The 20,353-nt window shown below is 49.0% G+C and overlaps 1 protein-coding gene across 5 annotated transcripts in view; it reads right to left on the bottom strand.

The window, feature by feature from the left end:
- The window catches only part of TRIM24 (tripartite motif containing 24), a 38,029-nt gene extending 21,986 nt beyond the window's left edge, over positions 1–16,043 (bottom strand). For all 5 annotated transcript variants that reach the window (XM_072144826.1, XM_072144830.1, XM_072144831.1 and 2 more), the window contains exon 1: positions 15,458–16,043. In XM_072144826.1, coding sequence (XP_072000927.1) covers positions 15,458–15,755 — 298 coding nt within the window. In that variant the 5' untranslated portion in view covers positions 15,756–16,043. The remainder of the gene's footprint in view (positions 1–15,457) is intronic.
- Positions 16,044–20,353: the final 4,310 nt, after the last annotated feature.

Below are 20,353 nucleotides of genomic sequence, written 5' to 3'. Positions count from 1 at the left end.
GCATCGTTATTCTCCTCTCCATGCAAGCCAACCAGATTCTATGGGCACTTTCCAGATTTTCAATTTGTCCTAAAGTGTCCATTTAGACTAATGGATGGGTCATGTCCTCACACTGCTGTGTCCTTATCTCACTGGAATACAGCTCCGCCCCTCTGACGGCTGTAGAACCAAACCATAAAAACAAACTACAGCTTTTACTAAGAGTAGGAGGTGGATGTGGAACAGCTCAACGCAGAGCACACAGATCTCAGCAGTGTGAGGAAACATTCCATCCTGGAATAGAAAAGCAAACTTCACAGTCCTGCTGCTACTAACAACATACACAAAGGTCTGATCTCTACAGGGACAATAGCCAACATCTGCACATCAGTGTGAGGACAAGCCACCCCACTACAATCCTGGGATATAAATCCATATTTTCCCGTTATGCTTCTACTAACCTACACATAAAAGGTAGGACTACACTTCTCTCGAGGGACAATACCCAAAAAAAAAGCCTTTAGAAGAGTTTCTCAAATCTGCCAGTTCTCATCAGAGTTGCAAAACTGTACACAGAACTGGATCCAGACTTGTGTCCTAAAACAGCTTTCTCCAGGACAACCCAAATCACAGACCCCACTGATGGAGACCTAATGAGAAGACCCCCGAATCTGCACGGGCAAAGTGAGCAGCAACGACTAAACCTAGTAGACCTCTAGCTTCAGGCCGATATCTGAAAGGGAAACATGAACCTTGTGGGAAATCCATTTGTCCTTCAGAAGAACACAATCAACCAGAGGGAAAGGCGAGGTCAATGTCACCTGAAATACGACACCACAAGTAGGAACGTTGCCGACGGCTGGCAACCTCAAAGAACAACCCAACAAGTTCCACGATATTCACCAAAGATTGATATCGGGTGAGTGGTGACTTATCAAGATGTCCTCCAGACGTGAACCTTTCCTAGTGGAGACCCACGATTGAAAGGATTATTATTGGGACAGATTTCCTTTCATCTTATCCTCAGACGAGTTGTGTTGGAGCTGCACTTGCCCTCAGGAAGAAGAGTGTATCCGGTTTTCATCGTAATGTTCTCGCCTTCCAGGAAAGTTCCAACACGTGTAAGGAGTACAACCAGGCATGTGGAGAACCTGCCACAACGGGACGATACGGGACGATCCTGCCTTAGTCTATGGCCGACATGAATGCGTAACCAAGTGCAACTTCTTGGAGGTCATCGCTTCTGAGGCAACTAATACAGGCAAGTCTACCCAGGGGACCGTTATTTCAAGTCTTGGTGGCACACTGGACCCTAGTTGGGCTATAGAGCACTTTGATGGGCAATAAGTGACCATTGTTTTCCCCCTTTAATTTCTAGAAAAAGGAACTGGAAGGAGACCAAGTCATTACCTACTGACGTGGACCCAAACTCGTAGGTAGACACATGTGACAACTACCAGCAGTCAGCCAAATGGGTGAACAGGAACAAAAGTCGAGAGAAGTTTGTCGATAACCCAACAGCAGGTTCAGGCGGGCAGCACAGATAATTCAACCAATTTTGTACCTCTGAGATCAAGTCCACCCTCATCCTAGCAATTCAGATCCAGTTGATGTTTGAGTTAATGTCAGGCTAAGGGGGAGGAGGAATGGAGCCGGATATTTGGAGAAAGAGGAATTGTCCATATTCCATTTGTTTATGTACGTTCATTTAGGTAACAGACTACAAATGTGGTCTGATCCTGCAGCTTAGCAACTTCCTCCTCTAGCTGGGAGGAACAGACTACACAAGTCTCACTGTAGTCTGGAGCCACGTAGGACACATTGATCTGCACAAGACGGGAGGAGGTTTAAAATCAAATATATACGCAAATGTGGGTTGCAAAAAAAAAAAATCCTAATGATTAACCTTGGTAATTATATTGGTGTGGTGGGAGTGAAGCAAGGCGGGGTGGCCGATGAGCATGTGGGTCCATGTGTTTACAGAGGAAATGCTGTAGACGCAGCATATGTATTATGATCCCGGCTTCAATATTTGCATTTTGCCCTTATTCGTTACCAGACAGTGAATATGCAAACCTTTACCCCGGAGAGCTGCCGTTCCGAGGAGGACCAGTTACTAGCCAGAGGAACCATTTTGGTCTAGCAGTAACAAGGAAAGAAGGATTCTGGGAAAGATCCATTCACACGTAAATGTGACAGGGGATGGGCGAGAACTCACACTCCAGTCACGTCAGTGCAAGTTTTGGAAAAGCTTAGTCAAAACATTCCACAGGGCAAAGACAGAAGGATTGTTGACCACGTAAGTAGCAAGGATTGAACTTCTCCAGCAAGACCCAAGCCTAGTAGAATGTGCTGGTACTGTACTGCTATACCTGGTACCAGTGACTGCGCAGCTTGCCCATTCCACTCACACAGCAAGTTCTCATGCATATGAGCGTATAACCGGGACAGCTAGCACACCCCCACGTCCCCAGGCTCGAAACACACGGCAGTGTTCTCCATAGTGACCCGAGCAATCCGACTGTCCGAGTAACAGATTATAGAGCAGGACCTATTCTTGCCAGAGTTTGAGGCACATGAATTCTCCTCTTACCATCATCAGTGCTTGTGAAGACCTCATGGGTAGAGACAAGCAGAGCTGATGGTTGGGTCCGCTGTCTGACCTGGACTTATTGGCAGATTGGTGGCTGAACCAGTCCAACCAACTGACACACCTATTAACCAGCCAAGGCTATGACCGGACAACGCTGGGCCAAAAATTTGCGGGATTGGCTATTCAGCCACCAATCATGCAATAGGTCCTGGTCAGGTGGCCAAACCCAAATCCGACCACCGGGTCCCACTCATCTCTACTCCAGAACAGAACGCTGGTGGCCCGAGCTCACACAACTTTGTGCTCAGGAGGCCCAAGTCATATTCTGCCGTGGTGCAAGTCTGTGGTACAATTCAAGCGAGTTACGAGCTCCCCCAATACTTTTTGCCCCAGGTTGGTGAATGAAAAAAGTCAAGACTCAAAAATGACAAAGACTGAGGAGTCCAATAAGGCAACAGGGGCTGCGATGGTGAAAGAAGGAACATCAACCACAGATAACACTCAAGTCCAGAACATCTGTGCTGGGCAACCCATTCCAAGTGGTGGTAGATAATAAAAACTGGTTGGGACTTAATGCCAGGCAGCTGCCGTGCAAGCCAAGTAGGTATCGGGCCTGGAAAATGGGATGGCCAAGTATTTACCAGATAACAAGACTAAAAGGGAACACTGAACTGGACTCCTCTCCCTCAAACATTAATCGAGTTATTCACCTGTGTAAGGCGATCTCCTCGGGAAGCTCCTGTATGTTCATCATTTACCTCCTGGATCCCGGACCCATATTTCTCGGCTTCACACATGGATACGGACCATGAGGTCTACTGCCAGTGGTACAGATGAATGCATTGTAGACATCTCCAGAGATCTCACAGCTTCCAGTCTACGACGGGGACCAGGCTAGCCTCCGTCAGATGGCAGTAGAGGACACTATGGCCCTGTGACTGTTGGGTTGGCACCTAGATGGATACTGGGTTTTCAAAAGGCAATCCAGGAGCCTACCGGATGTTCCCCAAGTCTTGGCGTTTATCTCTGGTCCTTCTCTGGGTCCAGTTAAGGGGATCCATTGTAGGTCAAATCTTTGTGCAGTTTTAACGAGCTTCATAAAGTGAAAGTAACCTTGGGCCTTCACATTTTCTGTCGATCTGCTCGCCTTCGGGGGTACAACCTTCTGATTCATTGACTTTGGAGGTTTTGATTACTGGTGGCAGACCAGTATCATCACAAGAAAACCCATAATGGTCAGAAGAAAGACGTCCAATGATGTATCCATCAGCTGGTGTCCCCGGTGTAACCTATCTGGGGATGCTGTTGTAGTCACTTCCTAGGCATGACCGCGCTATATGTCCTCGCCCGAGCCTGTGACAGCCCTCAGCAGTCTCTCACCGTCAGTAGATGGAGACTTTCTTACGATGGTTGGGATTTACAGTCGCAAAGAGTCTCCTGATGACTGGAAAAAGGGTCTGAAGCGGTTACTCCTTATGCAAATATGAGCAGGGCGGGAGGCAAGCTGCAGCTCTCAATGCCAGGAAGCTGCTGCACAAGCCCAAAACATGAGATTAAACAACACAGAAACCGGTGACAATTTACTGTCATAACCTCAGATCTGGCAGCAGCAGCGTAGCCGTCACATTCACATAGTACAATCCATCCAAACCATCATCAAGGTGCAGTCTCCAGTATAGCCCAGTCACATCCACAGCTCCATCCACTACTCTACTAGGTTATCCGACCTCAGGTACAACTAGCACCTGCTGGTTCAGTGTCTACACAGAACATATCAAACCTATTACATCCCCCTGATAGGTCAACATCTGCACAGAGAGGAACACACAACGTACTCTGATGCTGGTTTAGGGTCTGTGATGACTGAGAGGACATCTTACTTGTTTATGTGTCTGAGGATTGACTCCATACCAGGCAGACAATGCAAAAACCAATACAATGCCCACACAGAAAAGGTAACTAGGGAATAAGCCAGCAGAATAGTGAGTGCAGCTCTGGGGTATAATACAGGATGTAACTCAGGATCAGTACAGGATAAGTAATGTCATGTATGTACACAGTGACTGCACCAGCAGCAGAATAGTGAGTGCAGCTCTGGGGTATAATACAGGATGTAACTCAGGATCAGTACAGGATAAGTAATGTCATGTATGTACACAGTGACTGCAGCAGTAGCAGAATAGTGAGTGCAGCTCTGGAGTATAATACAGGATGTAACTCAGGATCAGTACAGGATAAGTAATGTCATGTATGTACACAGTGACTGCACCAGCAGCAGAATAGTGAGTGCAGCTCTGGGGTATAATACAGGATGTAACTCAGGATCAGTACAGGATAAGTAATGTCATGTATGTACACAGTGACTGCACCAGCAGCAGAATAGTGAGTGCAGCTCTTGTGTATTATACAGGATGTAACTCAGGATCAGTACAGGATAAGTAATGTCATGTATGTACACAGTGACTGCACCAGCAGCAGAATAGTGAGTGCAGCTCTGGGGGATAATACAGGATGTAACTCAGGATCAGTACAGGATAAGTAATGTCATGTATGTACACAGTGACTGCGCCAGCAGCAGAATAGTGAGTGCAGCTCTGGGGTATAATACAGGATGTAACTCAGGATCAGGACAGGATAAGTAATGTCATGTATGTACACAGTGACTGCACCAGCAGCAGAATAGTGAGTGCAGCTCTGGAGTATAATACAGGATGTAACTCAGGATCAGTACAGGATAAGTAATGTCATGTATGTACACAGTGACTGCACCAGCAGCAGAATAGTGAGTGCAGCTCTGGGGTATAATACAGGATGTAACTCAGGATCAGTACAGGATAAGTAATGTCATGTATGTACACAGTGACTGCACCAGCAGCAGAATAGTGAGTGCAGCTCTGGTGTATAATACAGGATGTAACTCAGGATCAGTACAGGATAAGTAATGTCATGTATGTACACAGTGACTGCACCAGCAGCAGAATAGTGAGTGCAGCTCTGGAGTATAATACAGGATGTAACTCAGGATCAGTACAGGATAAGTAATGTCATGTATGTACACAGTGACTGCACCAGCAGCAGAATAGTGAGTGCAGCTCTGGAGTATAATACAGGATGTAACTCAGGATCAGTACAGGATAAGTAATGTCATGTATGTACACAGTGACTGCACCAGCAGCAGAATAGTGAGTGCAGCTCTGGGGTATAATACAGGATGTAACTCAGGGTCAGTACAGGATAAGTGATGTCATGTATGTACACAGTGACTGCACCAGCAGCAGAATAGTGAGTGCAGCTCTGGGGTATAATACAGGATGTAACTCAGGATCAGTACAGGATAAGTGATGTCATGTATGTACACAGTGACTGCACCAGCAGCAGTATAGTGAGTGCAGCTCTGGGGTATAATACAGGATGTAACTCAGGATCAGTACAGGATAAGTAATGTCATGTATGTGCACAGTGACTGCACCAGCAGCAGAATAGTGAGTGCAGCTCTGGGGTATAATACAGGATGTAACTCAGGATCAGTACAGGATAAGTAATGTCATGTATGTACACAGTGACTGCACCAGCAGCAGAATAGTGAGTGCAGCTCTGGAGTATAATACAGGATGTAACTCAGGATCAGTACAGGATAAGTAATGTCATGTATGTACACAGTGACTGCACCAGCAGCAGAATAGTGAGTGCAGCTCTGGGGTATAATACAGGATGTAACTCAGGATCAGTACAGGATAAGTAATGTCATGTATGTACACAGTGACTTCAGCAGAATAGTGAGTGCAGCTCTGGAGTATAATACAGGATGTAACTCAGGATCAGTACAGGATAATTAATGTCATGTATGTACACAGTGACTGCACCAGCAGCAGAATAGTGAGTGCAGCTCTGGAGTATAATACAGGATGTAACTCAGGATCAGTACAGGATAAGTAATGTCATGTATGTACACAGTGACTGCACCAGCAGCAGAATAGTGAGTGCAGCTCTGGTGTATAATACAGGATGTAACTCAGGATCAGTACAGGATAAGTAATGTCATGTATGTACACAGTGACTGCACCAGCAGCAGTATAGTGAGTGCAGCTCTGGGGTATAATACAGGATGTAACTCAGGATCAGTACAGGATAAGTAATGTCATGTATGTACACAGTGACTGCACCAGCAGCAGAATAGTGAGTGCAGCTCTGGAGTATAATACAGGATGTAACTCAGGATCAGTACAATGTCATGTATGTACACAGTGACTGCACCAGCAGCAGAATAGTGAGTGCAGCTCTGGGGTATAATACAGGATGTAACTCAGGATCAGTACAGGATAAGTAATGTCATGTATGTACACAGTGACTGCACCAGCAGCAGAATAGTGAGTGCAGCTCTGGGGTATAATACAGGATGTAACTCAGGATCAGTACAGGATAAGTAATGTCATGTATGTACACAGTGACTGCACCAGCAGCAGAATAGTGAGTGCAGCTCTGGGGTATAATACAGGATGTAACTCAGGATCAGTACAGGATAAGTAATGTCATGTATGTACACAGTGACTGCACCAGCAGCAGAATAGTGAGTGCAGCTCTGGAGTATAATACAGGATGTAACTCAGGATCAGTACAGGATAAGTAATGTCATGTATGTACACAGTGACTGCACCAGCAGCAGAATAGTGAGTGCAGCTCTGGTGTATAATACAGGATGTAACTCAGGATCAGTACAGGATAAGTAATGTCATGTATGTACACAGTGACTGCACCAGCAGCAGTATAGTGAGTGCAGCTCTGGGGTATAATACAGGATGTAACTCAGGATCAGTACAGGATAAGTAATGTCATGTATGTACACAGTGACTGCACCAGCAGCAGAATAGTGAGTGCAGCTCTGGTTTATAATACAGGATGTAACTCAGGATCAGTACAGGATAAGTAATGTCATGTATGTACACAGTGACTGCACCAGCAGCAGAATAGTCAGTGCAGCTCTGGGGTATAATACAGGATGTAACTCAGGATCAGTACAGGATAAGTAATGTCATGTATGTACACAGTGACTTCAGCAGAATAGTGAGTGCAGCTCTGGAGTATAATACAGGATGTAACTCAGGATCAGTACAGGATAAGTAATGTCATGTATGTACACAGTGACTGCACCAGCAGCAGAATAGTGAGTGCAGCTCTGGAGTATAATACAGGATGTAACTCAGGATCAGTACAGGATAAGTAATGTCATGTATGTACACAGTGACTGCACCAGCAGCAGAATAGTGAGTGCAGCTCTGGAGTATAATACAGGATGTAACTCAGGATCAGTACAGGATTAGTAATGTCATGTATGTACACAGTGACTGCACCAGCAGCAGAATAGTGAGTGCAGCTCTGGGGTATAATACAGGATGTAACTCAGGATCAGTACAGGATAAGTAATGTCATCTGTGTACACAGTGACTGCACCAGCAGCAGAATAGTGAGTGCAGCTCTGGAGTATAATACAGGATGTAACTCAGGATCAGTACAGGATAAGTAATGTCATGTATGTACACAGTGACAGCACCAGCAGCAGAATAGTGAGTGCAGCTCTGGAGTATAATACACGATGTTACTCAGGATCAGTACAGGATAAGTAATGTCATGTATGTACACAGTGACTGCACCAGCAGCAGAATAGTGAGTGCAGCTCTGGAGTATAATACAGGATGTAACTCAGGATCAGTACAGGATAAGTAATGTCATGTATGTACACAGTGACTGCACCAGCAGCAGAATAGTGAGTGCAGCTCTGGGGTATAATACAGGATGTAACTCAGGATCAGTACAGGATAAGTAATGTCATGTATGTACACAGTGACTGCACCAGCAGCAGAATAGTGAGTGCAGCTCTGGGGTATAATACAGGATGTAACTCAGGATCAGTACAGGATAAGTAATGTCATGTATGTACACAGTGACTGCACCAGCAGCAGAATAGTGAGTGCAGCTCTGGAGTATAATACAGGATGTAACTCAGGATCAGTACAGGATAAGTAATGTCATGTATGTACACAGTGACTGCACCAGCAGCAGAATAGTGACTGCAGCTCTGGGGTATAATACAGGATGTAACTCAGGATCAGTACAGGATAAGTAATGTCATGTATGTACACAGTGACTGCACCAGCAGCAGAATAGTGAGTGCAGCTCTGGAGTATAATACAGGATGTAACTCAGGATCAGTACAGGATAAGTAATGTCATGTATGTACACAGTGACTGCACCAGCAGCAGAATAATGAGTGCAGCTCTGGGGTATAATACAGGATGTAACTCAGGATCAGTACAGGATAAGTAATGTCATGTATGTACACAGTGACTGTACCAGCAGCAGAATAGTGAGTGCAGCTGTGGAGTATAATACAGGATGTAACTCAGGATCAGTACAGGATAAGTAATGTCATGTATGTACACAGTGACTGCACCAGCAGCAGAATAGTGAGTGCAGCTCTGGGGTATAATACAGGATGTAACTCAGGATCAGTACAGGATAAGTAATGTCATGTATGTACACAGTGACTGCACCAGCAGCAGAATAGTGAGTGCAGCTCTGGGGTATAATACAGGATGTAACTCGGGATCAGTACAGGATAAGTAATGTCATGTATGTACACAGTGACTGCACCAGCAGCAGAATAGTGAGTGCAGCTCTGGGGTATAATACAGGATGTAACTCAGGATCAGTACAGGATAAGTAATGTCATGTATGTACACAGTGACTGCACCAGCAGCAGAATAGTGAGTGCAGCTCTGGGGTATAATACAGGATGTAACTCGGGATCAGTACAGGATAAGTAATGTCATGTATGTACACAGTGACTGCACCAGCAGCAGAATAGTGAGTGCAGCTCTGGGGTATAATACAGGATGTAACTCGGGATCAGTACAGGATAAGTAATGTCATGTATGTACACAGTGACTGCACCAGCAGCAGAATAGTGAGTGCAGCTCTGGGGTATAATATAGGATGTAACTCAGGATCAGTACAGGATAAGTAATGTCATGTATGTACACAGTGACTGCACCAGCAGCAGAATAGTGAGTGCAGCTCTGGGGTATAATACAGGATGTAACTCAGGGTCAGTACAGGATAAGTAATGTCATGTATGTACACAGTGACTGCACCAGCAGCAGAATAGTGAGTGCAGCTCTGGGGTATAATACAGGATGTAACTCAGGATCAGTACAGGATAAGTAATGTCATGTATGTACACAGTGACTGCACCAGCAGCAGAATAGTGAGTGCAGCTCTGGGGTATAATACAGGATGTAACTCAGGATCAGTACAGGATAAGTAATGTCATGTGTGTACACAGTGACTGCACCAGCAGCAGAATAGTGAGTGCAGCTCTGGAGTATAATACAGGATGTAACTCAGGGTCAGTACAGGATAAGTAATGTCATGTATGTACACAGTGACTGCACCAGCAGCAGAATAGTGAGTGCAGCTCTGGGATATAATACAGGATGTAACTCAGGATCAGTACAGGATAAGTAATGCCATGTATGTACAGTGACTGCACCAGCAGCAGAATAGTGAGTGCAGCTCTGGGTATAATACAGGATGTAACTCAGGATCAGTACAGGATAAGTAATGTCATGTATGTACACAGTGACTGCACCAGCAGCAGAATAGTGAGTGCAGCTCTGGAGTATAATACAGGATGTAACTCAGGATCAGTACAGGATAAGTAATGTCATGTATGTACACAGTGACTGCACCAGCAGCAGAATAGTGAGTGCAGCTCTGGGGTATAATACAGGATGTAACTCGGGATCAGTACAGGATAAGTAATGTCATGTATGTACACAGTGACTGCACCAGCAGCAGAATAGTGAGTGCAGCTCTGGGGTATAATACAGGATGTAACTCGGGATCAGTACAGGATAAGTAATGTCATGTATGTACACAGTGACTGCACCAGCAGCAGAATAGTGAGTGCAGCTCTGGGGTATAATATAGGATGTAACTCAGGATCAGTACAGGATAAGTAATGTCATGTATGTACACAGTGACTGCACCAGCAGCAGAATAGTGAGTGCAGCTCTGGGGTATAATACAGGATGTAACTCAGGGTCAGTACAGGATAAGTAATGTCATGTATGTACACAGTGACTGCACCAGCAGCAGAATAGTGAGTGCAGCTCTGGGGTATAATACAGGATGTAACTCAGGATCAGTACAGGATAAGTAATGTCATGTATGTACACAGTGACTGCACCAGCAGCAGAATAGTGAGTGCAGCTCTGGGGTATAATACAGGATGTAACTCAGGATCAGTACAGGATAAGTAATGTCATGTGTGTACACAGTGACTGCACCAGCAGCAGAATAGTGAGTGCAGCTCTGGAGTATAATACAGGATGTAACTCAGGGTCAGTACAGGATAAGTAATGTCATGTATGTACACAGTGACTGCACCAGCAGCAGAATAGTGAGTGCAGCTCTGGGATATAATACAGGATGTAACTCAGGATCAGTACAGGATAAGTAATGCCATGTATGTACAGTGACTGCACCAGCAGCAGAATAGTGAGTGCAGCTCTGGGTATAATACAGGATGTAACTCAGGATCAGTACAGGATAAGTAATGTCATGTATGTACACAGTGACTGCACCAGCAGCAGAATAGTGAGTGCAGCTCTGGAGTATAATACAGGATGTAACTCAGGATCAGTACAGGATAAGTAATGTCATGTATGTACACAGTGACTGCACCAGCAGCAGAATAGTGAGTGCAGCTCTGGAGTATAATACCGGATGTAACTCAGGATCAGTACAGGATAAGTAATGTCATGTATGTACACAGTGACTGCACCAGCACTGCACACATCTCAGGTCTCGGCCGTGTTAGTTTTCGGGTAACATCACATTCCATCCTCTCGGCTTCGCCCATTGCCACTGGTTGTGACATTTCTCACGACCCCTTCCCCTCTGGAGGGAGGACTAAGGCTCCGGCTCCGGTGTCTGTGGGATTACTGGGCCAGAACCTACAAGAACCGCAGAGGACGATGATGGAGCAGGGTTCAGCGGTTCTCGGTTCCGGTGGGTAAATCCCGCAGACACACGGAACGTCTGCCGGAAGAAACAAGCGGCCGGAGACTGATCCTCACACCGGGCGTCTACATCCAGACCTGTCCGGCTCGCACAGCTGAGGTCACGTTACAATGTATCAGCACAGATAAGAGCCATCAGCCTGGACAGAGAGATAAGCTCTATAACTACCCCACTATAGGGGGACACGGCGGCTCCGGGGGTGATGTTACCCCTCACCATACAGTCATGGAGTAACATTTTGGGGTGCTCTGAGTACACAGCAGGATGGGGGTCACATGGTAACATTAGTCATGTAACATTTTGGGGTGATCACACAAAGGTCTGGGGTAAGAGGGGGTGCCTTCACGCTTTGGGGTTAGGCCTCACATCGCTGAGGTATCCCCACACAGTTATGGGGTGACAGGGATGAGGTAACATTTTGGGGTGATCACACACAGTTATGGGGTGACAGGGATGAGGTAACATTTTGGGGTGATCACACACAGTTATGGGGTGACCGGGATGAGGTAACATTTTGGGGTGATCACACACAGTTATGGGGTGACAGGGATGAGGTAACATTTTGGGGTGACCACACACAGTTATGGGGTGACAGGGATGAGGTAACATTTTGGGGTGATCACACACAGTTATGGGGTGACAGGGATGAGGTAACATTTTGGGGTGATCACACACAGTTATGGGGTGACAGGGATGAGGTAACATTTTGGGGTGACCACACACAGTTATGGGGTGACAGGGATGAGGTAACATTTTGGGGTGATCGGGATGAGGTAACATTTTGGGGTGATCACACACAGTTATGGGGTGACAGGGATGAGGTAATATTTTGGGGTGATCACACACAGTTATGGGGTGACAGGGATGAGGTAATATTTTGGGGTGATCACACAGTTATGGGGTGACCAGGATGAGGTAACATTTTGGGGTGATCACACACAGTTATGGGGTGACAGGGATGAGGTAACATTTTGGGGTGAGCGTCACACTCTCAGTCCTGGGGTAACACGGCTGTGATGAGGTAGGTAGGCTCTAGGGCACATGTGGGGCGAGGGGCATTTTAGGGGGGGTATAGTCGTGCTGGGGATTGATGGGAGAGGTGGAGACATATGGGGGAGGTACGACTAGGGGGGCAGACTGTGGCTTGGTGCAGGGGATACATGTATATATTGGGGCACCCCTGGTACATGCCCTGCACTCTGGGTCCCCCATGTAGTGGGGGTGCATATATATGCCGGGGTGTACTCGCCGTGTATGCAGGCTCCCACATGTATATGTTGGGGTGCCCCCTATACTCCGCCTGTGTAGTGGGGGTACATATATATGTCGGGGTGCACATGCCCTGCACTCTGGGTCCCCCGTGTAGTGGGGGTGCATATATATGCCGGGGTGTACTCGCTGTGTATGCAGGCTCCCACATGTATATGTTGGGGTGCCCCCTTTACTCCGCCTGTGTAGTGGGGGTACATATATGTCGGGGTGTACTAGCTCTGCATGCTTGCTCTCCCGTGTGGTGGGGGACCTGGGGGTACAGGTATATCTCAGGGTGTTCCCAGTACTCGCCCTGTACGTTTGCTCTGTTGTGTGGTTGGGGTACATGTATATCTGGGGGTATCCCTGGTACGCACCAATCACGCAGGTTTTCCCGTGTGGTGGTGGGGTATATGTATATTTCGGGGTGTCCTCCCCCGTGTGGTGGTGGGGGGTATAGGGGTACATGTATAACTGGGGGTACATGCATATCTGGGGGGGTGCACTCGCCCGTGTGGTGGTGGGGGGTATAGGGGTACATGTATATCTGGGGGGTGCACTCGCCCGTGTGGTGGTGGGGGGTATAGGGGTACATGTATATCTGGGGGGTGCACTCGCCCGTGTGGTGGTGGGGGGTATAGGGGTACATGTATATCTAGGGGGTGCACTCGCCCGTGTGGTGGTGGGGGGTATAGGGGTACATGTATATCTGGGGGGGTGCACTCGCCCGTGTAGTGGTGGTGGGGTAAAGGGGTACATCAGGGGGGTGTACTTGGGGTACAGGTATATCTGGGGGGGGTGCACTCGCCCGTGCGGTGGTGGTGGGGTATAGGGGTACATGTATCTCTGGGGGTACAGGTATATCTGGGGGGTGCACTCGCCCGTGTGGTGGAGGTGGGGTATAGGGGTACATCAGGGGGGGGTGCACTCGCCCGTGTGGTGGAGGTGGGGTATAGGGGTACATGTATCTCTGGGGGTACAGGTACATCAGGAGGGGTGCACTCGCCCGTGCGGTGGTGGTGGGGTATAGGGGTACAGGTATATCTGGGGGTACAGGTACATCAGGGGGGGTGCACTCGCCCGTGCGGTGGTGGGGTATAGGGGTACATGTATATCTGGGGGTACAGGTACATCAGGGGGGGTGCACTCGCCCGTGTGGTGGTGGGGGGTATAGGGGTACATGTATATCTGGGGGGTGCACTCGCCCGTGTGGTGGTGGGGGGTATAGGGGTACATGTATATCTGGGGGGTGCACTCGCCCGTGTGGTGGTGGGGGGTATAGGGGTACATGTATATTTAGGGGGTGCACTCGCCCGTGTGGTGGTGGGGGGTATAGGGGTACATGTATATCTGGGGGGGGTGCACTCGCCCGTGTAGTGGTGGTGGGGTAAAGGGGTACATCAGGGGGGTGTACTTGGGGTACAGGTATATCTGGGGGGGGGGGTGCACTCGCCCGTGTGGTGGTGGTGGGGTATAGGGGTACATGTATCTCTGGGGGTACAGGTATATCTGGGGGGTGCACTCGCCCGTGTGGTGGAGGTGGGGTATAGGGGTACATCAGGGGGGGGTGCACTCGCCCGTGTGGTGGAGGTGGGGTATAGGGGTACATGTATCTCTGGGGGTACAGGTACATCAGGAGGGGTGCACTCGCCCGTGCGGTGGTGGTGGGGTATAGGGGTACAGGTATATCTGGGGGTACAGGTACATCAGGGGGGGTGCACTCGCCCGTTTGGTGGTGGGGTATAGGGGTACATGTATATCTGGGGGTACAGGTACATCAGGGGGGGTGCACTCGCCCGTGCGGTGGTGGTGGGGTATAGGGGTACAGGTATATCTGGGGGTACAGGTACATCAGGGGGGGTGCACTCGCCCGTGCGGTGGTGGTGGGGTATAGGGGTACAGGTATATCTGGGGGTACAGGTACATCAGGGGGGGTGCACTCGCCCGTGCGGTGGTGGGGTATAGGGGTACATGTATATCTGGGGGTACAGGTACATCAGGGGGGGTGCACTCGCCCGTGCGGTGGTGGTGGGGTATAGGGGTACAGGTATATCTGGGGGTACAGGTACATCAGGGGGGGTGCACTCGCCCGTGCGGTGGTGGGGTATAGGGGTACATGTATATCTGGGGGTACAGGTACATCAGGGGGGGTGCACTCGCCCGTGCGGTGGTGGTGGGGTATAGGGGTACATCTGGGGGGTGCACTCGCCCGTGCGGTGGTGGTGGGGTATAGGGGTACATCAGGGGGGGTGCACTCGCCCGTGCGGTGGTGGTGGGGTATAGGGGTACATGTATCTCTGGGGGTACAGGTATATCTGGGGGGTTCACTCGCACGTGTGGTGGAGGTGGGGTATAGGGTACATGTATCTCTGGGGGTACAGGTACATCAGGGGGGGTGCACTCGCCCGTGCGGTGGTGGTGGGGTATAGGGGTACATGTATATCTGGGGGTACAGGTACATCAGGGGGGGTGCACTCGCCCGTGCGGTGGTGGTGGGGTATAGGGGTACATGTATAACTAGGGGTACATGTATATCTGGGGGGGTGCACTCACCCTGCACGCTGACGGTGGCGGCCCCGCTGCTGCTCCCCCCCGGGGCCCCGGAGGCGGCGGCCTGGCTGGCGGCCTGGGGCAGGCTGATGTAGCGGCTGGGCGCGGGCAGGCAGCGCACACACACGGAGTGCAGGCACGGCAGCAGGCGGGGGCTGCGGCTCTGGATGTTCAGGCGGCACACTCCGCACGTCTCCAGCAGGCTGAGGGCCGCCCTCTCCCCGCTCCTCTCCTCCGGGCCCGGCCGGCTCTCCGCCTCATTCTCCGGGGGCGCTTGGCTCGAGGCCGCGGGCCCCTCCATACTCAGAGTCCTGGGACTGTCCTGGGCCTTCTCCCCGCTCCTCCGGCCTCACACTCTCCGGACATCCGACAGGCTCAGCGGCCCGACACAGACTGAGCGCCCGCTCCAGACACGCCCCGCGGCCGTTACCACCACAACAGCGGCCGGGGCCGAGGAAACTACTGGAACAACAAGACGGACGCGCCGGAGCCAAGTTCACCCGATCTCCCCCCTGCGGCAGCGGCGCCCGTGGTACAGTCTAGAACGGTATCTCTCCGCCGAGCGAGCGAGCGAGCGAGCGGGATCGCGAAGCCACGCCCCCGCCCTTTTATCCAATAGGAAATGTGTGAGGAATAATTCATGAGCTGGGCGTGGCGTGCTCATGAATATTAAGCAGCGGTCCTGTCTGGAATGCAGATGAGGATGAGGAGGCTTTGTGCTGCTGCTGGACCCAGAACAAAGGCAGAGACACAGGGAGAAGTCCAGGAAGCCGAGGCCACATGCAAATCAGACAGTAATTAGCATAAGGCCGGGCCTCCCGCATGTAAATCAGCTCAGACTACATTGTTTGTTTGGTTTTTTTTTTAGAAAATTTACTAAAAACTTTATTACCCCTCAGTTCTAACGTACAGCGACGCGTCACATCCGAAATTAAAAATGACTCGGCCAAAATCTTCGCGCACCAGTGACAAGCTGAGCTTCTGCTATTATTGAGAGCGATGTACACACAAAGCGTCTGCTTCATCCCACCAGCGTCCGATAAATATGGCCGCCCATAGCGAGACGAGCAAGGAGTGACAGAAACACTCCTCTAGACCAATCACGTGAGGCTTCCAGCGCTTCTGTTGGTCGTGGCCCTCAGTTCGGTCGTGGACATGTTATAACTTCTTATATATTGCTCCTCGCGTAAAACTGCGACACGATTGGCTGGAGACCAGCACGCCTAATAAGCAGGGGCGTGGCCCCATAGTGTCCAATCATATTTGACTTCTTAGGCCCCTCTATGGGCGGGTGACGTGAGATTTCTCGGTGGTAGACCCTGTCCTCCCGGTGTTGAAGCCTCTGTGGTCGGGGCAGGGCCGCGGAGAGTAACTTTGATTCATTGTGCGGAGGAATCAGTCAGTTGTGACGGTGACCTGCTGGCAGCGGCGCTCTCCATTGAAGTGGAAGGAGCCAGATTTCGTGAGACAATATTTACCAACCATAAAAATCTGGAGCACCTACAAGTACCTGAGAAGAGCGAGTCCCCGCCAGGCATGAAGAGGAGCCGATTCCCGTCCAAGGTCCCTCAACTGCTTAGATTCCATGTGAAACCCATCGATAGGATCTGAATTTTGGCAGAAGCACCTCTTCTGAAAAGCCTCCGAACGGGCTGGTGGTGGGGGGGGGGGGTTATGATAAAACAAAACGTGTAACTAGGGTTACACTAGGGTTGTCGCCGTTCAGGGTGAAGGTCCATGCGCTATTTAGAAACCACGACCAGACCCCTTGAGCGTCTGCGTATCCCCTCAGTACGGATCGGGTAGATGATCCCTATCCTCACCAGCTGAGGGGGAGCCAGGAGACCCTGCACACATTAGATGGTCAGTGCCCCAGAAATAGCGGCCTGGTCTCTCTTAAGCCGTTTCACTGGCTGACTCGTGTTTTTCAGGACATTTTTTGTTCGTGCGATCTACGCCCTCATAGTTGAGTCACGCCCTCATAGTTGAGTCACGCCCTCATAGTTGAGTCACGCCCTCATAGTTGAGTCACGCCCTCATAGTTGAGTCACGCCCTCATAGTTGAGTCGCGCCCTCATAGTTGAGTCACGCCCTCATAGTTGAGTCACGCCCTCATAGTTGAGTCACGCCCTCATAGTTGAGTCACGCCCACTGTTTTACCGACCCCCCGTTTATTTTGCCTATGAGACATCTCCTATTCCTGGACGTTTTCTCGTCATGTCCAGTCCTATTGAAATCCATAAAAAAAAGGAGCTGCCGTCTGTTTTTGCGTCTGTTGCTAGTAAATATCATGTGACCTGAGGGCTTTATTTTAGCCAATGACATCATCGCCTTCTTTCAGATGCATTCAGATGATACATGCAGGGGCAGATAAGGTTACCCTGGGGCTGTATGAATACTATGGCCCCTACAAGTCTGGGATCACTTCCTACATATGGTCCTTGAATCAGTTTCTTCGGGAATAGAGGATGCGTCCCTTCTGCTGCTTTCAATACGCGGTTTCAGGACCTTTGGATGATCTACAGGAGGTCCTGCAATGGCTCTTGTCTACATGTGTATTGAGAGTGGGAACAGATGAAAGAGGATTTCATGGGTGAAGGTCCTTCTTAGTAAAATTGATGCGCCTCTAGAAGTCTAGTGCCCAGGGCTCATGTGTCTCAATTACCCTGTATTATGTCTGTCCCAGGCAGCAGGAGGTATGTCCTCCATGTTAGCTCCATGTAGTTGTAGTGACCCGGAGTGGGGTTCCTCCTAAATTCTTTCTGGGTAATCCCTTGAGTATTGAAGGACAGTGCTCCTGCCAATGAACTGTAAGAAAACCCTTTATGCCTATATTAAGCCCTTAGCAGCGGCACCACCTTCAACTATTGTAAAGCATTATGTCTTATTATAATATTTTAATATTCATGTTTACTGTGTATTATGAATCCTGTTCCATGATAGCAGGCAGGCCACCCAGGAACCTTCTAGAATGGAGAATCTAAAGTTAATATGAAGGATCTGGTGTGAAGTAGTCCAATGGGAAGTTAGATTGAGGTGTAGAAGTTAGAGGAAGTAGTAAATCTGAGAGTGATTTAGCAGAGTGGGAAGTGTCTAGCGTTGGAGAGCTAGCCTTCAGAACATCACTGCAGGGCTGAAGAAGTCAGAAGGGTTAGTCCAGGCCTAAGCCTCAGCATGCGTCCCGCCAGATGCTGCCACCAGACAGATTCTGCTCCATTGTTCTTGCTACTGTTGGATCTTGGATTCCACAACACAACCAAACGTATTACATAGTAACAGCATCAAACCAATCCTATTACATAGATACAGTAAGGCAAAGACGCTGCGACATAGAAATGTTAGCAGAAGCAAGATTACTACAAAGATACTGTCAGGACTCGCAAATTGTACTGAATGAATCAGGTTTCAGGCTTCTTGCTGGAAAACCACACCCAGAGCTGCCTGTGATTGACAGCTGCATTTCTGATCCTGGGAAAGCTGGGTGTGTCTCTGTAATTGTTTGCCTACAGCTGCGGGTTGAGTGATGGACAGCTGAGCCAGTCAGTGCTGGGGGCGGTGTCCATTACTGCCTTATATTCTGCTCAGCCCCTTCATTTTGTGCTGGTTATTGCAGTCTCCTGTGTATCTAGTGCTCTTGCGTTTCTTGCTATTCTGTGTAGTGACTTCTGCTTTGCCTCCTGACCATTCTATTTGCTATACGAATCTGTTCCTTTGCCGCCATCTTGGTTTTGACCCGGTTTGTTTGACTCCGCTTGTCTGTCTGTATCTGTTGTTTGTCCCTCAGTACCGTTTATCTCCTAGTGTGACCCCGCCTTCCTGTCAGTCTTGTGTCGGTTGCTGTTACCTGTGTGACCCCGCCTTCCTGTCAGTCTTGTGTCGGTTGCTGTTACCTGTGTGACCCCGCCTTCCTGTCAGTCTTGTGTCGGTTGCTGTTACCTGTGTGAACACTGACCTATATCTGTATTCTGGTTACCTGTCCGCTCCACCATCCAGCAGCTGCCAGACACAGTAGGTTTTCCTGTCATCTTGTAGGGTCACTCAGGGACCATCAGGTAGGTTTCTAATAGTGGGTTCGCCCTTACCAGGGCGGTTTATCTGCTTTAGGCAGGGCCTTAGCCCGCAGGGACGTCGCAGGGTGAGTTCGCCACCACTTACCTAGTCTGACAGCGAGCGCCAAGCCTGGTTGTGGTTGCGCGGTTGCAGGACAGGTTCTGACAGATACTTTACCAGATCCAAGATTACTGCATTGTTATATCAACAGAAATAGGATTACTACATAAAATGTTACTACAACCAAGATTACTACATAAAGGTCCAGAACCAGGATTACTATATAATTACCAGTACTAAGCCTAGAAGTAGAAACAGAAACAAAGCCAATATAGTCACATTCCCCCACAGTAGCCAATATAATAAGTGTCCAAAAGTTGCCATTATAGTAACAGTGTCCCCTACAGTAGCCAATATAGTATCAGTACCTCCACAGTAGCCAATATAGTATCGGTACTCCCACAGTAGCCAATATAGTATTGGTACTCCCACAGTAGCCATTATAGTATTGGTACCCCCACAGTAGCCAATATAGTATTGGTACCCCCACAGTAGCCAATATAGTATTGGTACCCCCACAGTAGCCAATATAGTATTGGTACCCCCACAGTAGCCAATATAGTATTGGTACCCCCACAGTAGCCAATATAGTATTGGTACCCCCACAGTAGCCAATATAGTATTGGTACCCCCACAGTAGCCAATATAGTATTGGTACCCCCAAAGTAGCCAATATAGTATTGGTACCCCCACAGTAGCCAATATAGTATTGGTAGCCCCTCAGTAGCCAATATAGTATCGGTACCCCCACAGTAGCCAATATAGTATCGGTACCCCCACAGTAGCCAA

Source organism: Engystomops pustulosus, chromosome 4 (genome assembly GCF_040894005.1).
Source record: "Engystomops pustulosus chromosome 4, aEngPut4.maternal, whole genome shotgun sequence".
In the NCBI taxonomy this organism is placed as follows: Eukaryota; Metazoa; Chordata; class Amphibia; order Anura; family Leptodactylidae; genus Engystomops; species Engystomops pustulosus.
The sequence above is the reverse complement of the archived record's forward strand: the minus strand, read 5'-3'. Positions and strand labels throughout refer to the sequence as shown.